The sequence below is a fragment of the Somniosus microcephalus genome, chromosome 5 (assembly GCF_052327205.1).
Source record: "Somniosus microcephalus isolate GS21.2 chromosome 5, FLI_Smic_1.0, whole genome shotgun sequence".
Taxonomy (NCBI): Eukaryota; Metazoa; Chordata; class Chondrichthyes; order Squaliformes; family Somniosidae; genus Somniosus; species Somniosus microcephalus.
Window position 1 is genome coordinate 167332306 of NC_140991.1, and position 18740 is coordinate 167351045.

General features: G+C 42.7%; 1 protein-coding gene across 2 annotated transcripts in view; it reads left to right on the forward strand.

The window, feature by feature from the left end:
- LOC147117432 (aryl hydrocarbon receptor-like) overlaps positions 1 to 18740 on the forward strand; it is a 239811-nt gene that overhangs the window by 204380 nt on the left and 16691 nt on the right. For both annotated transcript variants that reach the window (XM_085988413.1, XM_085988414.1), the window contains 4 exons: positions 3054 to 3256; positions 8318 to 8427; positions 14737 to 14878; positions 17097 to 18543. In XM_085988413.1, the coding sequence (XP_085844539.1) occupies positions 3054 to 3256; positions 8318 to 8427; positions 14737 to 14878; positions 17097 to 18543 (1902 nt within the window). The remainder of the gene's footprint in view (positions 1 to 3053; positions 3257 to 8317; positions 8428 to 14736; positions 14879 to 17096; positions 18544 to 18740) is intronic.

Genomic DNA, 18740 nt, shown 5'->3' on the forward strand with positions numbered 1-18740 from the left:
GGATGATCAGCCATGATCTCATTGAATGGCGGAGCAGGCTCGCGGGGCCAAATGGCCTACTCCTGCTCCTGTCGTCTATGTTTCTATAGTACTTGTTGAAGCTGTCATTGCTGTCGCACTGCCAAATCTCCAGTGACTAGCACTTGAATAGAAGGTTATTCTCCCTAGTCTGTTTCTGACCAACATTAGTCACAATGTCTGATGACTCGCTGGTCATTCTGCCTCCAGGTCCCTCTAACATGAAAGGCTAAAAGATTGGCCGTCTGCAGAAGAAGCAAGGCTTGTTGCAGACCTTAAATGCAGCAGCAATGATGACGTCATCGGAGGCGACTTTCAGATTGGAAAAACTCATTTGCCATGGGTTCCCACACGTTGGAACTCAGTTGGCCAATTAAGTTAAAATTGCATCATTCTCCCACATCGATTTAGAATCGGGTGGCTAACACGAAATGTGGATTACACGACCCCAGCCCGCCCCGAATCAAAATCCAGCCCGATGGGTCAAATGGCCGCCTTCTGTGCTGTAAATTTATATGATTCTATGATAACTAACCAACATTACGAGGTTCCTGCCTTATTTTTAAAATTTTGGACTTATGTCACCTCCACACCACTGGTACTTTACAAGTATTAATGGAGCTCTGAAAAATATCAGCCCAAGCATTACTAACTCCTACATTCATTCTTGGATGTATCCCACTTGGCCCAGAAGTGTTCTGGATATTTAAACCTTTATTTTTTTTCTATAGCATTCTTTATTAACTTCTGTATGTGTTGTGGATTATTTAGCCCCGTTTATTATAACCACAATTTGTCTAAAATCCTTTTTTGTGAAGACTGATGTGAAGAATCCATTCAATATATCTGCCATATCCTCTCTACCTATCTCCTCCTTTAAAACCCTCCTTAAAACCTACCTGATTGACCAAGTTTTCAGCCACTCCAACCAAATTTCTCCTTGGCTTGATGTCCATTTGTTGATTATGCCTCTCGTTAGCAGTTTGGGACATTTTTCTACATTAAAGGTGCTATATAAATGAAAGTTGTTGGTGTTGCAATTTCTGATGTTTACTGTAGTCCCACTGCAGCCTAAATAAGACAGCATATTTACAGAATAGATCACATGGCCCATACAAGATATTTTGCACCTTATTAATGCTGAAACGTGCAGGTCTCATAAATACATTTGTCATACTATTTATCAAACATTTTACAAAACTTGTTTAAGATGTAAATTTTGTTTTTCCCTCCCTGCTATCTTAATCTCTATTTTCTATGGTGCAATTGCAATATTTGCTTAAGATGATCATGCCTGCTTTATTATTTCCTCCTCCATCTCCAAAACCATCCTACTTTTCTCTTTTTTTCATGCTCACAATTGTTTGTAAGTTTTCCATCTGGTTATCACAGATACTGTGGTTATTCTAATTTCACAAGAGCCAGTGAGAGCCATGGTGCACCTCTCTCTTGTCCAGAGTAGCTAGAAATTCCCACCATTCAAGGCCCAGGTCAAAGCCCTGAGACAACAACAACAACTTGTATTTATATAGCGCCTTTAACATAGTAAAATGTCCCAACGTGCTTCACAGGAGTGTTATAAAACAAAATTTGACACCAAGCCACATAAGGAGAAATTAGGGCAGATGAGCAAATGCTTGGGCCAGGTTGTGGTGCTGGAGGAGATTACAGAGATAGGGAGGGACGAGGCCATGGCGGGATTTGAAAATAAGGATAAGACCTCAGACAGAAGGGCAGGCCTATGTGAACAAAAGTTGTTGCAGGCGTTTCTAACATTAAATGACCAATATTGTAAGTGTGTACACGTTTTAAACATTTTTTAAGCTGTATACCTTGTGATCTGAATAAAGAAGAAAAATGGTGGCTGATGAAATTATTTGAGCAGTTTGACTGCCTAGTTCTGTAGAAATTGCTGATTAGTGAATACTAGTTTTCAGAAAAAAATTGAGGGGTTTTATTGTTTGATTTTTCTCTTGGTAGCTTGTTGGTACAATTTGCTACTTTTTGTTGGTAACAAATTTGGTAGTGATAATTAATTATTTTGGTTAACTTTTTCTCTTGTATAATATTTTATGACTGAAAAGTCATGACAATTTCTAATCTAGCAACTTTCCTTTTCTGTAGCAATTTGAACGATCTATGTCTCAAAAAGCTAATCTTATTAATTTCAATGAGTGAGCTACCTGAAACTCTAATTCTTCAGGGGGCTAGTAACCATATTGTATTGACATAGACCACTAAAATTATAGGTAGCTGTCCAGCAATAGCAGTATATTTATGGATTTGTAGCAACCGCATACCCACCCAGGGTAATTGTTGCAGAATGGCCTAAAACCTCCAGCGCTGAGAGTAATGTAATACTAGTGCATGAAAAGTAGTTCCTGCATCTTAATCACTAAGATTTGAATAATAATTCAACTGTTGGAATGTACCATCTGTACAGTAATTGATACATATACTATAAATAAATGCACATGTGGAGCTCTTTTCATGGATACATTAAATTTGGTGTTGTGCTTAAAAAGTTAGTTAGATGATTTTTGTTCTAATAAAATGTGATTAGTGTTTTATTGGAACAAAGTGTTCAGATCGTTATGTTTGTGCAGCGCTACTTTCTGATGTGCAGTATTTTTCTGTTAAGTGTTTGCAGCTATTGTAGGATTGAAACTATATGAATACTTTGAAATCTATAAAAGCCTTCACTAATGATTGAGATTCATTTTGGTGCTGGCAAATTTGGGCCAATAATTATGGAGGGTTCTCTGATTCCCACCACTCTAATTTATGGCATCACTTAAAGAAATTCATTTTCCAGTTAAAATTGCATATTGAAACTATTTTACGAATTCATAGTTTATGATGCAGTGCCCTTTACACTAACCTTTACATAGACTGACCTGCTATTGAATACTAACACATGTTCTGGTCCTGCACCATAGATTCTTAAGCTCCTGATTCACTTTCATCAGTTACAGCCAGCATTATCAGTATTGTATTAAAGTTTAATAACTAATTTCTAAATATGTTCTTTCAAGGCTATGAATTTCCAAGGCAGACTCAAGTTTCTTTATGAGCAGAACATGAAGGGAAAAGATGGCTCAATTATCCCCCCACAGTTGGCTTTGTTTGCAATAGCAACGCCACTCCAGCCTCCGTCCATCTTGGAGATTCGAACCAAGAACTTCATTTTCAGGACTAAGCATAAGTTAGACTTCACACCAGTGGGCTGCGATACGAAGTGAGTGATCTTATTTGCTTAAACTTTAGGGAGGTTTTATTTTATATAAAACTATATTAGTAATTATTTAAACTTAGAAACTTATTTAGGCAAGTTAAAGAAATGGGGCTAGATTTTCAGTATAGACAGTTTTGGGGCGCTAACCTTAGCGCCCGCCCCAAACTAGCGCCCTGTTGCCGGAAATTCAGTGGCTTCGCCCTAAGAGGTTGGTGGAGTGCTAAAAGAGGCGTTCCACTACTATCTTTAGGCGCTAAGCCGGCGGTGCAGAGCGCAGCGCACGGCAGACACTCTGGTGCCAGTGAGCTCTTAAAGGGGAAGGGTGCATGTGTTTGAGGAGGAAGAGGAGGAAGAGGAAGAGGAAGAGGAGGAGGAGGAGGAGGAGGAGGAGGAACAATGGGGCGGTCCGACTGAAGTTTGGATTCGGGGCGGCCAAAGGGCGTTGCACGAGGATGTGACGTCATTTTCTGCGCGCGCATCCGGGCGGCCGCTAAACTTTGCGCCGGCGCTAACGGGCAACTTAATTTGGGGCGGGGCGCAAACTGCACTGCGCCCGGGCGCTACACGAATAGCGCCCGAAAATCACTTCTCTTAAGGCGCTAACTGCTGGCGCAAGCAACTGAAAATCTAGCCCATGGAATCTTAAATGGCAGATAATATTCAATATGCGAAGTGCTCACGGGACCAGGCAACTTGAGGCTTGCCCATTGTAAGTAACAGCAGAAAAAGGACTTGGGTAGTCATTAAGCAGCCACTAAAGGTTCACAAACAATGTGAGATAGAATCAGGGAAAGCAAAGTATTGCTAGGTTGCAATAGAGATACAGATATACAGATTAGGAAGGTTATTCAGACTATTTTAGCTTATCCATCCAGAAAGAAACTACACTTGCCGGCCACCACATCCAGATATTAAGTAATTCCACTTTCCTACCTGGCAGTCAGTGTGATGAGAAAGTACGAAACTAAATGTACTGTGCTTGGGTTATACACATCTATGATTCATTCACATTTGGAATATTACTCCCTCAGTACAGCACTAGAGTGTCAGCCTAGATTTTTGTGCTCCAGTCCCTGAAGTGGGACTTGAACCCACAACCTTCTGGCAAGTTCCAAGTAATAGTGAATGTATAGCCTGTAGATACTGGATGTAAAATCATGGGCTGCACAGCTACAGGTTCCCAATATGCGACCTCCTGAAGAATGCCATGAAATTGCAAAAGATTTTCTGCCTATAAAGGATGTAAGATTACGGGCTGCACGGCCAAAATTTCTGGACATGTGCTCTCTCTAAGCATTCCTGGGAATACCGGAACACAGGATCAACCCTACTGTGTCCAGTTATATCCTTAAACCAACCGATGGATATTGATGCTCTAAAAAGGTTGCAGAAAGTAACGAGGATGATATCTTAATGTGGATCTGTTAGTTAAGAAAATAGGCTTAGAGAAAGTTTGGAATATCCTGGGCTTGGGGAATATGATTGAGGTTTTCATAATGATAAAAGAATTGGATGTAGTAGGTTTAAAAGAGCTATTCAAAATGAATAGTGATAGTGACCAAAGAGGACCATGTAGGAAAGATGTCCAGTTAAATGCCAGGCACTACTGTATTTGGTTTCTCGGAGAGCTCTTTGGGACAGGTGACTGGTGGCTGTAGCAAGTATGGGTACGCAAGAGTCCTTTTAAAAAAGGATTTAATACATTCCTGCAGTAGGAGGATATTTTGGGATATATTGGGGATGTGTGGGTTAGTTAAATTCACCCAGCGATGCATAATGGGTACCCAATCTCCTGGAGTACAACCAACACCACCAAAAACAAATTAACTGGTCATTCATTTCATTACTGTTTGTGGAATCCTGCTGTGCACAAAAAAGACTATTGCATTTCCCTACCACATGTGAAATGCTTTTGAGCCATTTCTGAGGAGTAATAAAATGCAATATAATTTCAAATTCTTTCTCATCACTTGTTCTTTCTCATGCTTTTCTTTACTCCCTCTTCTTTCTGCCTCTCACTTTCTCTTTTTTCTTTCTCTCTCTCCCTCTTTTCTCTCTTGTTTTCTTATATATTTTTCTGATCCTTGCTTTATTCTGGGGCTTTTTCTGAAGCAATGGAATTATCTTCCAACTCCGAATCATTCTCTCCTCAGGATCTCAGAACTATAGAACTCTTGACACTCTGTCCTTCCTCTCACTACCTTCAGACTTTTAGAACTCAATCTTGACATTTCCTAATCCCTGCTTCCTGATTTTAACTTGTCTTCTCGCTTACTCTTTGCAGCCTGTGGTGGTGCCTGCACTACGTTCCAGCACTCTCTGTTTGACACATTCCAATCAGACTTCCAGTCTGCCCACAGCACCGAGAATATGCTGGTCAAAGTTACTAGTGACCTACTGTGTGACTGCAACCATGGTTTGCTGTCTCTCCTTGTCCTTTTTGACCTCTACACTGCCTTTGATACAGTTAACTCCTTCACCCTTCTTAAGCACCCCCCATGGCTCTGTTATAAAGAAAGAGCTATATATATTTCTCTCCTTTTCTATATTTTTTTAAGAGGAGTTACCTCTACAGTGATGACATCCACAGGCATGGAGTCAACTTCCATATGTATGTTAACACCCTACTGTACTTCTCCACTTCCTTTGACCCCCATGTCTGCCTGACATTAGATCTCGGATGATACAAAATTTCTCCAACTAACCATCGGGAAGACCAAAGTCATCATTTTTGGCCCCCGCAGAAAACTCCATTCCCCTGCCATTGATCCTCCATCCTCTCCCTATGCACTCCAGCAACATCATCCTATCTTACACTACTTCCTCACTCACCTATATTGGTTCAATCTCCCCCAACATGTTGAAATTAAACTCCTCATTCTCCATTTCAAATCCCTCCATGGCATTGCCCCAACCTACCTCTGGAACCTCAAACAGCCTTGAATCCCCTCCACACCCCTCAACTTTGGCCCTTTGGGCATTCCTTCCGCCTTCACACTATTAGTCCCAGAAATTCGTGTCAGGGGCTTCCCGCGGGTGCAAGCCCCCGACCTACACTTACCTAGCGCGCCGGCAGTTGAGGCCTGGGCCTGCGTGGATTTCCTCTCTGTGGCCCGGTCCAGCTCCCGGCGCGCTGTGCTTGCGTGATCCAGCGGCGTTGTTTGTGCGATGCGTCCGCTGGGATCACGTGAGCCATGGGCAACCAATCGGAGGAGGGAAAAGCCCATTCATGAGATTGACAGAAAGAACTGTCAAACTAATGAAAACTCTGGCCCCCAAAACAGTACTTACCCTTCAAATAAATATTAAAAATATCACACTTTTTAAATAAACTATAAATAACATTAAATAACTATTTTAAACAATAATTTAAATTTTTGAAAAAAATAATTTTATAAAAAAAGGGGCTAAAAATACACTTACCTTACTTTAAAGTATTTAAAAATAATAAACCTGTGGGAAAAAAATTCTAATTTTAATTAATTGACCACTTACCTTTTAAAATGAAGTCTTTACGCCTGGTTTTTAAATGTGTAAAATGTAGAGGCCTTCACGCACGGAAAAACCTGTTTTAAAAAAAAAAAGGAAGTTCAACGCGCACGCGCAGACTCCCGTGCGCACGCGTTCGACCTCTGAACCCCTTCGTTCAGAGGATCGGAAATGGCGGTTTCCCACGCATGCGTAGTGCATGCAAGAAACCGGCACTTCCATCGGGTCCACGCGTGAGTACTCCGTGCTTACTCACGCGTTGGGACCCGAATTTCTGGGCCAATGTGTTAGAATCTTTAACCGTTTTAGTCCTACTCTATTGAAACACCTGTCCCATCTAAATCCTTTCACCTCTCCTCTGAAAAGCTTTTTCGACTAAGTTTTATTTCACTGATCCTAACTTTCCTACTGTGGTTCAGCCACTGTCCTTTTCTATTTTTCCCTCTAGAATGCCTTGGGTTTTTTTTTACATTCAGAGGGTGGTGAATCTTTGGAATTCTCTACCCCAGAGGGCTGTGGAGGCTCAGTCGTTGAGTATATTCAAGACAGAGATCGATAGATTTTTGGAAAATAAGGAAATCAAGGGATATGGGGATAGTGCAGGAAAGTGGAGTTGAGGTAGAAGATCAGCCATGATCTTATTGAATGGCGGAGCAGGCTCGAGGGGCTGAATAGCCTACTCCTGTTCCTAATTCTTATGTTCTTATTAAAAGTGCGATTCAAATTGTGATTGTTTTCTTTCTCCTCCTCCTCCACTTGGAGTAGCTAACTGTCTTTTTGGCGCTTAAACAATAAATAAATATGATACAGGTTACTTATAATATTTAACAAAAGTGTTATGGACATAGTTACATTTCATTAAATGTCAATATTTCTAAGTAGACCAAGTGTTGGAAGAGCAATTCATTTCAAAAATATAATGGAAAGTCTGGAGTATTACAGTTAAAATATTATACAGTATAACACACATAGTCAACACTTTTTGTTAAATTTCAAGAATACTTTAAAGGAGGTTGCTTAATGTTCTGTATGTTCACTGACCAAAGGAGCCAATGTAATTTGAAGGGGTACATGAGTCTCCTTCATTAGTGGAGTACATTGCAACAGGGTCTAATGCAGTATCCTGTTTATTCCATTTATGTTTAAATTTCCTGTTACATTCATTCAAATTTATAATCAATGCAGCTTAGGTCTGTTCTTGCCTTTCACAGCACAGCGTGAAGTATGAGTTGCTATGTTGACAGCTGACACTCTGAGCGTGCAACTGTGTGAATTTAATTTCTGTTGGCTCATATTCCATTGGGGTTGTTCCCTCACTGGCAAATTCCATGTCTCTCGTATGTTGCAAAATTACTATTTATGGCATGGCATTGTTGGTCACATATAGTGATATTTTACAAACATATGATCTATTGGGTATAGCAATAAGTTTATCTGTTTATGAATTCTGAAGGAAAGAAAAAGCTTTCATATTTGATAAAATTTCATGTTAAAAATAAAAGTTTATAGGATTTTGTGCTTGCAAACCTGGCTGACAAGTATGCTTAGAGAAATCACTGCTTTGTTTTGCTGCAGAGGGATGATTGTCCTCGGTTACACTGAGGCTGAATTATGTATGCGAGGAACCGGCTATCAATTTATTCATGCAGCTGACATGATGTATTGTGCAGAAAACCATGTCCGAAGTAAGTACAGTTTTCAATTTTGTGCCAATGCACTTTTTTGTTTTCATCTGGAAAAGATCATCAATTTGTCCAGTCGCACAGATTGGAGTTCTATAATCCTTAAATAGTAGATTTTTACTGTTCACAGGAATAAAACTTATCAAAATTCACCTATTACAATGTATTGAGCAAACCTTCCTATGTTAACTCTACCAAAGTAGAAGTTGTACAGTCAGTATAGAATTACAGTATAGAAAATTATGTCCTATTAGTTAATCATCATCTTCTTAGGCAGTCCCTTGGAACCGAGGATGACTTGCTTCCACATTAAAAATGAGTTTGCAGGTGACTGATGAGTCCAATGCGGGACCTACAGTCTCTGTCACAGGTGGGGCAGACGGTGGTTGAAGGGGCGGGTGGGTGGGGTGCTTGGGTTGACGTGCGTTCCTTGTGCTGCCTGCGCTTGGCTTCCGCTTGCTCCCGGCGAAGAGACTCGAGGTGTTCGGCGGCTTCCCAGATGCTTCTCCTCCACTTTGTGCGGCCTTGGGCCAGGGATTCCCAGGTGTCGGTGGGGATGTTACACTTTTTCAAGGAAGCTTTGAGGGTGTCCTTGAAGCGTTTCCTCTGCCCACCTGGGGCTCTCTTGCCGTGCCGGAGCTCCGAGTAGAGCGCTTGTTTTGGGAGTCTCGTATCGGGCATGCAGACAATGTGACCCATCCATCGGAGCTGATTGAGCGTGGTCAGAGCTTCGATGCTGGGGATGTTGGCCTGAGCAAGAACACTGACGTTGATGCGCCTATCCTGCCAATGGATTTGCAGGATTTGCGGAGGCAGCGTTGGTGGTACCTCTCCAGTGCTTTGAGGTGCCTGCTGTACGTGGTCCATGTCTCTGAGGCATACAGCAGGGCAGGTATCACTGCTGCCTTGTAGACCATGAGCCTAGTGCCGGGTTTGAGGTCCTGGTCTTCAAACACACTCTTCCTCAGGCGACCGAAGGCTGCACTGGCACACTGAAGACGGTGTTGGACTTCATCGTCGACGTCTGCCCTTGTTGACATTAGGCTCCCGAGGTATGGAAAGTGGTCCACGTTGTCCAAGGCCTTGTCGTGGATTTTGATAATCGGGGGGCAGCACTGTGTGGCGGGGGCAGGTTGTTAGAGGACCTTTGCCTTACGGATGTTTAGTGTAAGGCCCATGCTCTCGTATGCTTCGGTGAAGGTGTTTACGATGGTTTGGAGTTCGACCTCCAACGATGCTACCTTTGACGATCCAGCAACTCTTCCTACCTCCCCCCTCCCCGCCCTATAATGTTCCCCTTTAAGAGACATTCAGCAACCATCTTACAATTTTGGTTCAACTATAGAGGTGATGTTTTTGTCATGATAACAGTCACTACGGGAGTCTAGAAACATCATGGCTACGGAAATGCAAAAATAAAAATTTTTATGAAGGAGATTTTTCACTTCTTGGGTTAATAAATTCTACAGAGTGCAAAATCAGATTATGTGCTTGAAAAGCATCAGATATGAGTAAATCATGTGAGGGAGCAACAGTCAATCGATCCAAAATCCTTTCTTGGTCAAATGTTAGCATAAATATGTTGGATTACACAAGTTCAGCTTCTTGATGATAATGTGATAATTTACATATACTTGGAGCTTTTTTTTGCTCATGCTGTTTATTTCAGATATTTGTCATCTGAGGAAAGGAATTTCCAAAGGCTAATAACAACTTAGAATACCATAAACTTGTTTTTAGTGCTATTATAGTACCAGCAGCTGGGGTCATCTCCACAACCAAACGTGAATTACTTTACTAAAGTGGCTCTACATAATTTCTAGAAGAGAATGATTTTCTTTGTAAATGTCATTTCATTCAAATGGACTGCATAAGTAAATACACTTAAATCTTATGAGGTAAAGTACAGCTTAGTTATCAGAATTAAACGTGCGGGAGTTTTTAATTTACATGATGTTGGCAGACAAAGGAACACCATGCATGTTAATAGGGAAGCCATATTGTTGACTTATTTGGTGGGAAAGTGTTGGTGGTTTAAAAAGAGAAAATGTTGGAAATACTCAGCAGGTCAGACAGCATCTGTGGAGAGAGAAACAGAGTTAAGATTTCAGGTTGATGAGCTTTCGTCAGAGCTGCCGAAAGTGTTGGTGGTTCTGTGTTTTATTATGTACTAAATAACATGTCACAATTTTATAGAGTCGTAGAGTCATAGAGTTATACAGCAAAGAAAGAGGCCCTTCGGCCCATCATGTCCGCGCCGGCCATCAAGCCCTGTCTATTCTAATCCCATTTTCCAGCACTTGGTCCGTAGCCTTGTATGCTATGGCTTTTCAAGTGCTCATCTAAATGCTTCTTGAATGTTGTGAGGGTTCCTGCCTCTACCACCCTTTCAGGCAGTGAGTTCTAGATTCCAACCACCCTCTGGGTGAAAAGGTTTTCCCTCAAATCCCCTCTAAGCCTCCTGCCCCTTATCTTGAAACTATGCCCCCTGGTTATTGACCCCTCTACTAAGGGGAAAAGTTCCTTTCTATCTACCCTATCTATGCGCCTCATAATTTTGTACACCTCAATCAGGTCCCCCCTCAGCCTTCTCTGCTCTAAGGAAAACAACCCTAGCCTGTCCAGTCTCTCTTCATAGCTGAAGCGCTCCAGCCCAGGTAACATCCTGGCGAATCTCCTCTGCACTGTCTCCAATGTAATCACATGCTTCCTGTAGTGTGGCGACCAGAACTGCACACAGTATTCCAGCTGTGGCCTAACTAGCGTTTTGTACAGCTCCATCATAACCTCCCTGCTCTTATATTCTATGCCTTGGCTAATGAAGACAAGTATCCCATATGCCTTTTTAACCACCTTACCGACCTGTCCTGCTGCCTTCAGGGATCTATCCACATGCACACCAAGGTCCCTCTGATCCTCTGTCCTTCCTAGGGTCCTACCATTCATTGTGTATTCCCTTGCCTTGTTAGTCCTCCCAAAATGCATCACCTCACACTTTTCAGGGTTAAATACCATTTACCACTGTTCTGCCTATCTAACCAACCTATCGTCCTGTAGCCTGAGGCTTCCTTCCTCGCTATTTACCACTCCACCAATTTTCGTGTCATCTGCGAACTTACTGATCATACCTCCTACATTCATATCTAATCATTAATGTACACTACAAACAGCAAAGGACCCAGCACCGATCCCTGCGGTACACCACTGGACACAGGCTTCCAGTCACAAAAACAACCTTCGACCATCACCCTCTGCCTCCTGCCACTAAACCAATTTTGGATCCAATGTGCCAAATTGCCCTGGATCCCATGGGCTCTTACCTTCTTGACCAGTCTCCCATGCGGGATTTTATCAAAAGCTTTACTGAAGTCCATGTAGACTACATCAACTGCACTACCCTCATCCACACACCTAGTCACCCCCTCTCAAAATTCAATCAAATTGGTTAGACATGATCTTCCCCTGACAAAGCCATGCTGACTATCCTTGATTAATCCTTGCTTCTCCAAGTGGAGACTAATTCTGTCCCTCAGAATATTTTCCAATTATTTCCCTACCACTAATGTTAGGTTCACTGGCCTGTAATTCCCTGGTTTATCCCAACTGCGCTTCTTGAATAATGGTACTATGTTAGCTGTTCTCCAGTCCTCTGGCACCTCCCCTGTGGCCAGAGGTGTTCTGAAAATTTGTGTCAGAGCCCCTGTAATCTCCTCCCTTGCCTCACACAGCAGACTGGGATACATCACGTCTGGGCCTGGGGATTTATCCACTTTTAAGCCCGCTAAAACCGCTAGTACCTCCTCCCTCTCAATACTAATTTGTTCAAGTATATCACAATCCCCCTGTCTGATTTTTATGCCTACATCGTCCTTCTCCATAGTGAACACAGATGCAAAATATTCATTTATAACCTCACCTACATCTTCCGGCTCTATACACAGATTGCCACTTTGGTCCCTAATGGGCCCTACTCTTTCCCTGGTTATCCTCTTGCCCTTAATATACTTATAAAACACCTTGGCCTAGAAATTGGGATGGGGCGCCAAAGTGGCGCAAAAGTCGGCTGAGCGCAGGATTTAGCGCAGCGATCAGAGTGATACCGATCGCCAGAAATTCAGTTTCAGTGCCCCTCGAGGGAGACGGGGCGAGGCTCGAGGCGCTCCGCGTCCCTCTTAGGGCGCTGAAACTGATTATCGCAGCGCAACGTGCCGCAGCGCCACATGCTGCGGCACGGCACGCTGCAGTACTGCAGGCCTTCCTCCCACTGTTGAGGGGGAGGTGCCTGCAACAGCGCGATCCCTGATCGCGAGTGCCGGCAAATGAGCCCGGCACCAAGGAGAAGTGCCGGGCTCTCGGGAAACAGCCGGCAATGCCGCGGGGGGGGGGGGGTTAGGAGGCCGGGGACGGAGGTGCTGGCAGGCGGTCGCCGAAAAAGCGGCCACCCCGCACCTCCACCTTAACTTGCTCCGCTGCCGGCACAGTAAGGCCCCGTGAACCGGGCGCGGGTAGCGAGCGGCGCAACTGCGGCGTTCGCTACCAAATATCGCGAATGGGGCGCTGCGCACACCGATGATGTCATCGGTGGCGGCGCAGCGCAAATGCCTAACGCCACCATTAGCGCCCCGACTGAATATCGCCGGAGACGCAGCCAGTGGCGCTACAGCCACTGATTGCCTCTTTAGGCGCTAACAGGTGGCGCTACTCACCCAATTTCTCCCCCCCTTGGGATTTTCCTTCATTTTGCCCACCAGTGTTTTTTCATGCCCCTTCTTCGCTCTCCTAATTTCTTTTTTATGTACCCCCCTGCACTTTCTATACTCCTCTAGGGCTTCCACTGTTTTTAGTCCTTTGTATCTGCCAAAAGCCTCCCTTTTTTTCCTAATCCATTCTTGTATATCCCCTGACATCCAGGGTTCCCTGGGCTTGTTGGTCACACCCTTGACCTTTACGGGAACATGTTGCCGTTGTACACTCTTTCCTTTCTGAAAGACTCCCACTGCTCTGATGTGGATTTTCCTACAAGTAGCTGATCCCAGTCCATTTTGGCCAGATCCTGCCTTATATTAAAATCGGCCTTCCCCCAATTTAGAACCTTTATTTCCGGTCCATCTTTGTCCTTTTCTATGACTACCTTAAATCTCACCGAATTATGGTCACTGTCACCAAACTGCTCTCCTACTGACACTTCTACCACTTGCCCGGCTACATTCCCTAGAATTAGGTCCAGTACTGCCCCCTCTCCTGTAGGACTTTCTACATGATGGCTCAAAAAGCTCTCCTGGATGCACTTTAAGAATTCCGCACCCTCTAAGCCTTTCACACTCTGACTATCCCAGTTAATATTGGGGAAGTTGAAATCCCCTACTATTATTACCCTATTATTTCTACACTTCTCTGAGATTTGCTTACATATCTGTTCCTCTATCTCCCCTTGACTGTTTGGGGGCCTATAGTACACTCCCAGCCAAGTGCTTGCCCCCTTTTGTTTTTAAGTTCTACCCATATGGCCTCATTAGAGGAACCTGCTAAGATATCATGCCTCCTTACAGCAGTAATTGACTGCTTGATTAATATTGCGACACCCCCTCCTCTTTTACACCACCCCCTCTGCCTCGCCTGAAGATTCTATACCCCGGAATATTGAGCTGCCAGTCCTGCCCCTCCCTCAACCATGTCTCTGTGCTAGCAACAATATCATACTCCCATGTGTTCATCAACACCTTCAATTCTTCTGCCTTACTCTCAAGACTCCTTGCATTAAAATAAATGCCATCCAGCCCTGCCATACTCCCTTGTGCCGTTACATATTTGCTTTGCCTTCCAGGCTGACTTGTTTTTGCCTCTATATTTGGCTGTGCATCACCCCCTACTATAGCTCCGCTCCGTATCCCTTCCCCCTGCCAAGTTCGTTTAAACCCCCTCCCCCCTCCCCCCCCCCCCCCCCCCCCCCCCCAACAGTACTAGCAAACCTCCCTGCAATGATGTTGGTCCCGTTCCGGTTCAGGTGCAACCCGTCCGACTTGTACAGGTCCCACCTTCCCCAGAAGCAGACCCAGGAAACTAAAGCCCTCCCTCCTGCACCAACTCTTTAGCCATGCATTCATCTGCTCTATCCTCCTATTCCTATACTCACTAGCATGTGGCACCGGGAGTAATCCAGAGATTTTATTTGTAGTTGATGCGCTCACCACCTCAAGTTTCTGGAATGCACTTGAAGTAACCAAAATAATTAATAAAACACAAGTAGTACAGAAATTAGTAAGGCTGATCATTCAATAACACTTTTATCCACCCCTGGTTTCTACATTTTAGTGATGAAGACAGGAGAAAGTGGAATGACTGTTTTCAGGCTTTTGACCAAAGAAAATGGGTGGACTTGGGTGCAAGCAAATGCAAGATTGGGATACAAGAATGGGAAGCCAGATTATATTATAGCCACACAAAGACCCCTCACGTAAGTACTGAAAGCGATTCACATTGAAATCCAGCAGTATGTTGAGCTTTTAATTACACAGCAAGTTACTAAATGGGGCTTCAATGTAGCTTTCTGATCTTTTTCAGGTGGGTGGAAACATATCTAAATGCACTTGCAACTTGTTTTTAGTTTGATCTAATGTTGATTTTTTTTTTATCATTTAGCTTCCACGTGCAATAGGAACTTTTATCATCCTATAAGGGAAATCATCTAGAGCACTGTCACTTTAATAACTTTGCGCCATGTATCTTGAGCAGTTGATCCTCCCTCCCTCCCTCTGTCCCAAAACAATCTTTGTTCTAAGCCATTAAATTATTTTTCTCTGTCATTGGTGATAATTCACTGTTCTCTTAAGTTAAGAAAAATGTATTTTGCTGTTTTAGTTGATTAGTATATTTCAATAGCTTTCTTTCCTAAATTCTAAAACCATTTCTGCATTCACAGATGGATTATTTTTTTAAATTTACTTTTGGGTTATGATTTGTTGTTATCAGGTGAGGAATGCTAGTGCTGGTAACATTTTTGCATCCCAGACACCCAGAATCAGCACCAATTACTTCCAGGTTAGGTGTAACACAGCAAGCAACAGAATAAAAGTTAATTTAACCTCCAAGCATTCCCTACTGCAACAGGTTTATATTTTTCATTTCCCTCAATAGCTGAGTGAGATTACTACTTGGAGACAGTTTTGTTTTCAAGAACATGCCCCTAAGAAACTGGGTAAGACTACCCAGGCTCAGTTCATATAAGACTTTTGCAACTTAAAAACAAGTAAGACGTTCATCTCATCAGTATAGGATGGATTCAAACCCAGACCCTAGAGTACTGAATCCCACCCAAGTTGGTTTCACTTTCATTGATACCATTTTGGACCTCATTGACCCTTGGAGTGCTTTTTTTAAATATTGGCCATAGAGGTTTGCCTTGACGGGCAAAGGGTAATGGAGAAGGAATTCCCAACTGTGTTCTGCACCTGTGTCTAGGGCCAAGTAGAAGGCATCTTGGAGACATTCGGAGCTTTTGCTTTCTCCTGCAACATTGGTTGTAAGTCAGTTACGTGGTTGAGCTCTTTTGCCTTTACCACCACGATTTTGGTCAATTTGTTTTAATGGACGGAAAATTATGGGCTGGTAATTGCAGAAGCATTAAACCCTGGCCTATGTCTCTACCAAGTATAACTGTTTACAGTATCTGAAGCACCCACCTCTCTGATTCATCTTTGCTACAGATCAAGCACTTTCCCCTATTAAACTCTTTTGCTCTCCATGCAAGAGCAAATGCCCCTTTAGGGATTTCTTGAATTTTTTTTCATGGACCTGTTGTCAGCTAATCAGACTTGTCTCAGCATGTGGCTGGCTATGTTACGATCACCACCATAACAAATCCTCTAGTTGTAGCATTAGCCCATGTGTTACTGAGCTACTCAACTTTCCTGCCAGCCCTGTTGCCGGAAGAAGCTAGAGCAACTTCTTCTTCACCTAATGCTTTCAACTGAGTCATCTGAGGGTGGTGGCTATTTCTTTAGCTCCAATTAGATTACTTTATTTTCTCAAAGGAGAAGAGAGTAAAGTTGGCCACTGAAGATCTCCTGAAGTAATGGCAGTTTTCCCTAGAATTCCTTTGCTGAAGACTTGTTGCATACTTCATTTGATGAATACAATGCAAAAAATTGACCTCTGATTCTTGAGTAGTATTCTAGCAGGAAGGATTCTGTTATGGAGCTGGTGGATGTATCTTTTTTTAAATTGAAAGCTTCCCATTCAGGTTAAAGCTTCAGTTCCCTTGAAGTAATCCAAACAACTGAATTCACAAAAATGAAAATAATAAGCCTCAATGCATGCTACAGATGAGGATAGCCTTTGATTAGGCCCATTGGGTAAAATATACATTGAATCAAGTTACTGAAAGTGAGGATGCCATGGCAAGCACTTACGTGATTTCCTCCCACTGACTCTTTTCCCTCTTCTGCTCCATTTGGATGATGGAAGTTTTTATTTGCATCTGGAATTTTAAGTTCATTTTTTAACTGAGGTACCCTGAAACCCAATAGGTAATCTAATATTTTTGACATTTAAATTGACTTTTTTTTAAACTTAATACTATTAGAGAGCTCGATTTATTAAAAAAAAAGATATGTTTGAATTCTTGGATGCACCATAGATGTTTGTAACAAATGTGGATTTTTGTTCCTATTTAGAGAAGAAGAAGGGGAAGAGAATTTACAAAAACGAACCCTTCAGTTGCCTTTTAATTTTGCAACTGGGGAGGCACTGCTATATGAAGGAAATTGTTCAATGCTTGGATTATTGGATCCTACAATTAATAAAATCAAAGGAAATGTTGAAAAAGCAGCAGCAGAAGCATCAAGAGGGCAGAAATCAATAGATCCAAACTCCCTTCTTGGTGCCATGTTAAGCCAGGATAGATCAGTGTATGTATCTGCCCCTTCACAACATCAGAAGTTTGACTTTGAAAATACCTTTTTTAATGAGAACAAAGATGCAGAATTAAGTGATTTATTTCCTAGTGATTGGGAAGAGGTTCTATTCAGTGAAGATAACAGTATTGGGAAGATGGAGCATACCAACTGTATTCAGGAGCAAAAGCCTTTCCCTCCTCCTGAAGAAAATGTAGACATTTTGGCAAATAACATTGGCAGTGAGCTTTATAACACTATGAAAAACCTTGATATAGGGCTGGAAGACTTTGATCTCATATGTCAGGATGAGACATTCCTGAGGGTTCATTGGGATGAGACTGGAGATATAAATAATATTGCACTGAATGAGGAAATTCTAACATATGTCCAGGAATCACTGAAAAAGAGGACAGACTGCATGTATTCAAGCTGCGTGCAGCAGAAGCCACTTAATTCAAGTTCAAGTTGCATGATGCAGCAACAACTTCCAAAGCAACACTTCCAGCAGCAGCAACCTCCTATGCAACATTATCAGCAACAGCAACAACCTCAAATACAACATTATCAGCAGCAGCAACTTCCAATGCAACATTTTCAGCAACAACAACAGCAGCAATCTCAGATGCAACATTATCGGCAACAACAGCAGCAATCTCAGATGCAACATTATCAGCAACAGCAGCAGCAACCACCGATGCAACATCATCAGCAACAAGTACAGCAGCAGCTATGCCAGAAAATGAAACACATGAAAGTCAATGGACTGTTCACAAACTGGAACTCTGGCAATGAAAGACTTGCCAACGGTCAGGAGAAGCAGTTTGGTTTCTCTGGCTTAGACAGCACAGCATCAGGGTTCCAATACAAATCTGAGCTTAATGCTACTCCTTCAGCTTGTCAGCAAGACTTCTTGTTGTACCAGCAGGCAGCTTCTGTCCCAACCCAGCCTTCTAACTTCATCCAAACAGATATGCCAGTAGGTGGCTTTCATACACAGAATTACACCACAGTTAGTGGCTTGGAAGACTACCTGGATTGTGTACAGCAACGTTCAGAAATTCAGGATTGTAGTGCGGTAAACCCATCAATGGATTTAATTACATCACAGGCATGTTATACAGGTGCCATGTCAATGATCCCATGTCTAACAGAAAATGATTTGTCCTGTATGGATACTGTGCAATTCAATCCTACAAACTCAGGTCAACAGCCATTTTTAGCCAAGGTAAATATCCTTTTCTTTTAATTCATTCTCGGGATGTGGGTGTCACTGACAAGGCTAACATTTATTGCCTATCCCTAGTTGCTCTGAGAAAGTGATGGTGGAACTGAGTGGCTTGCTAGGCCACTTAAGAGGGTGCTTAGGAGTCAACTACATTGACGTAGGACTGGAGTTATATATAGGTAAGATGGTAGGTTTCC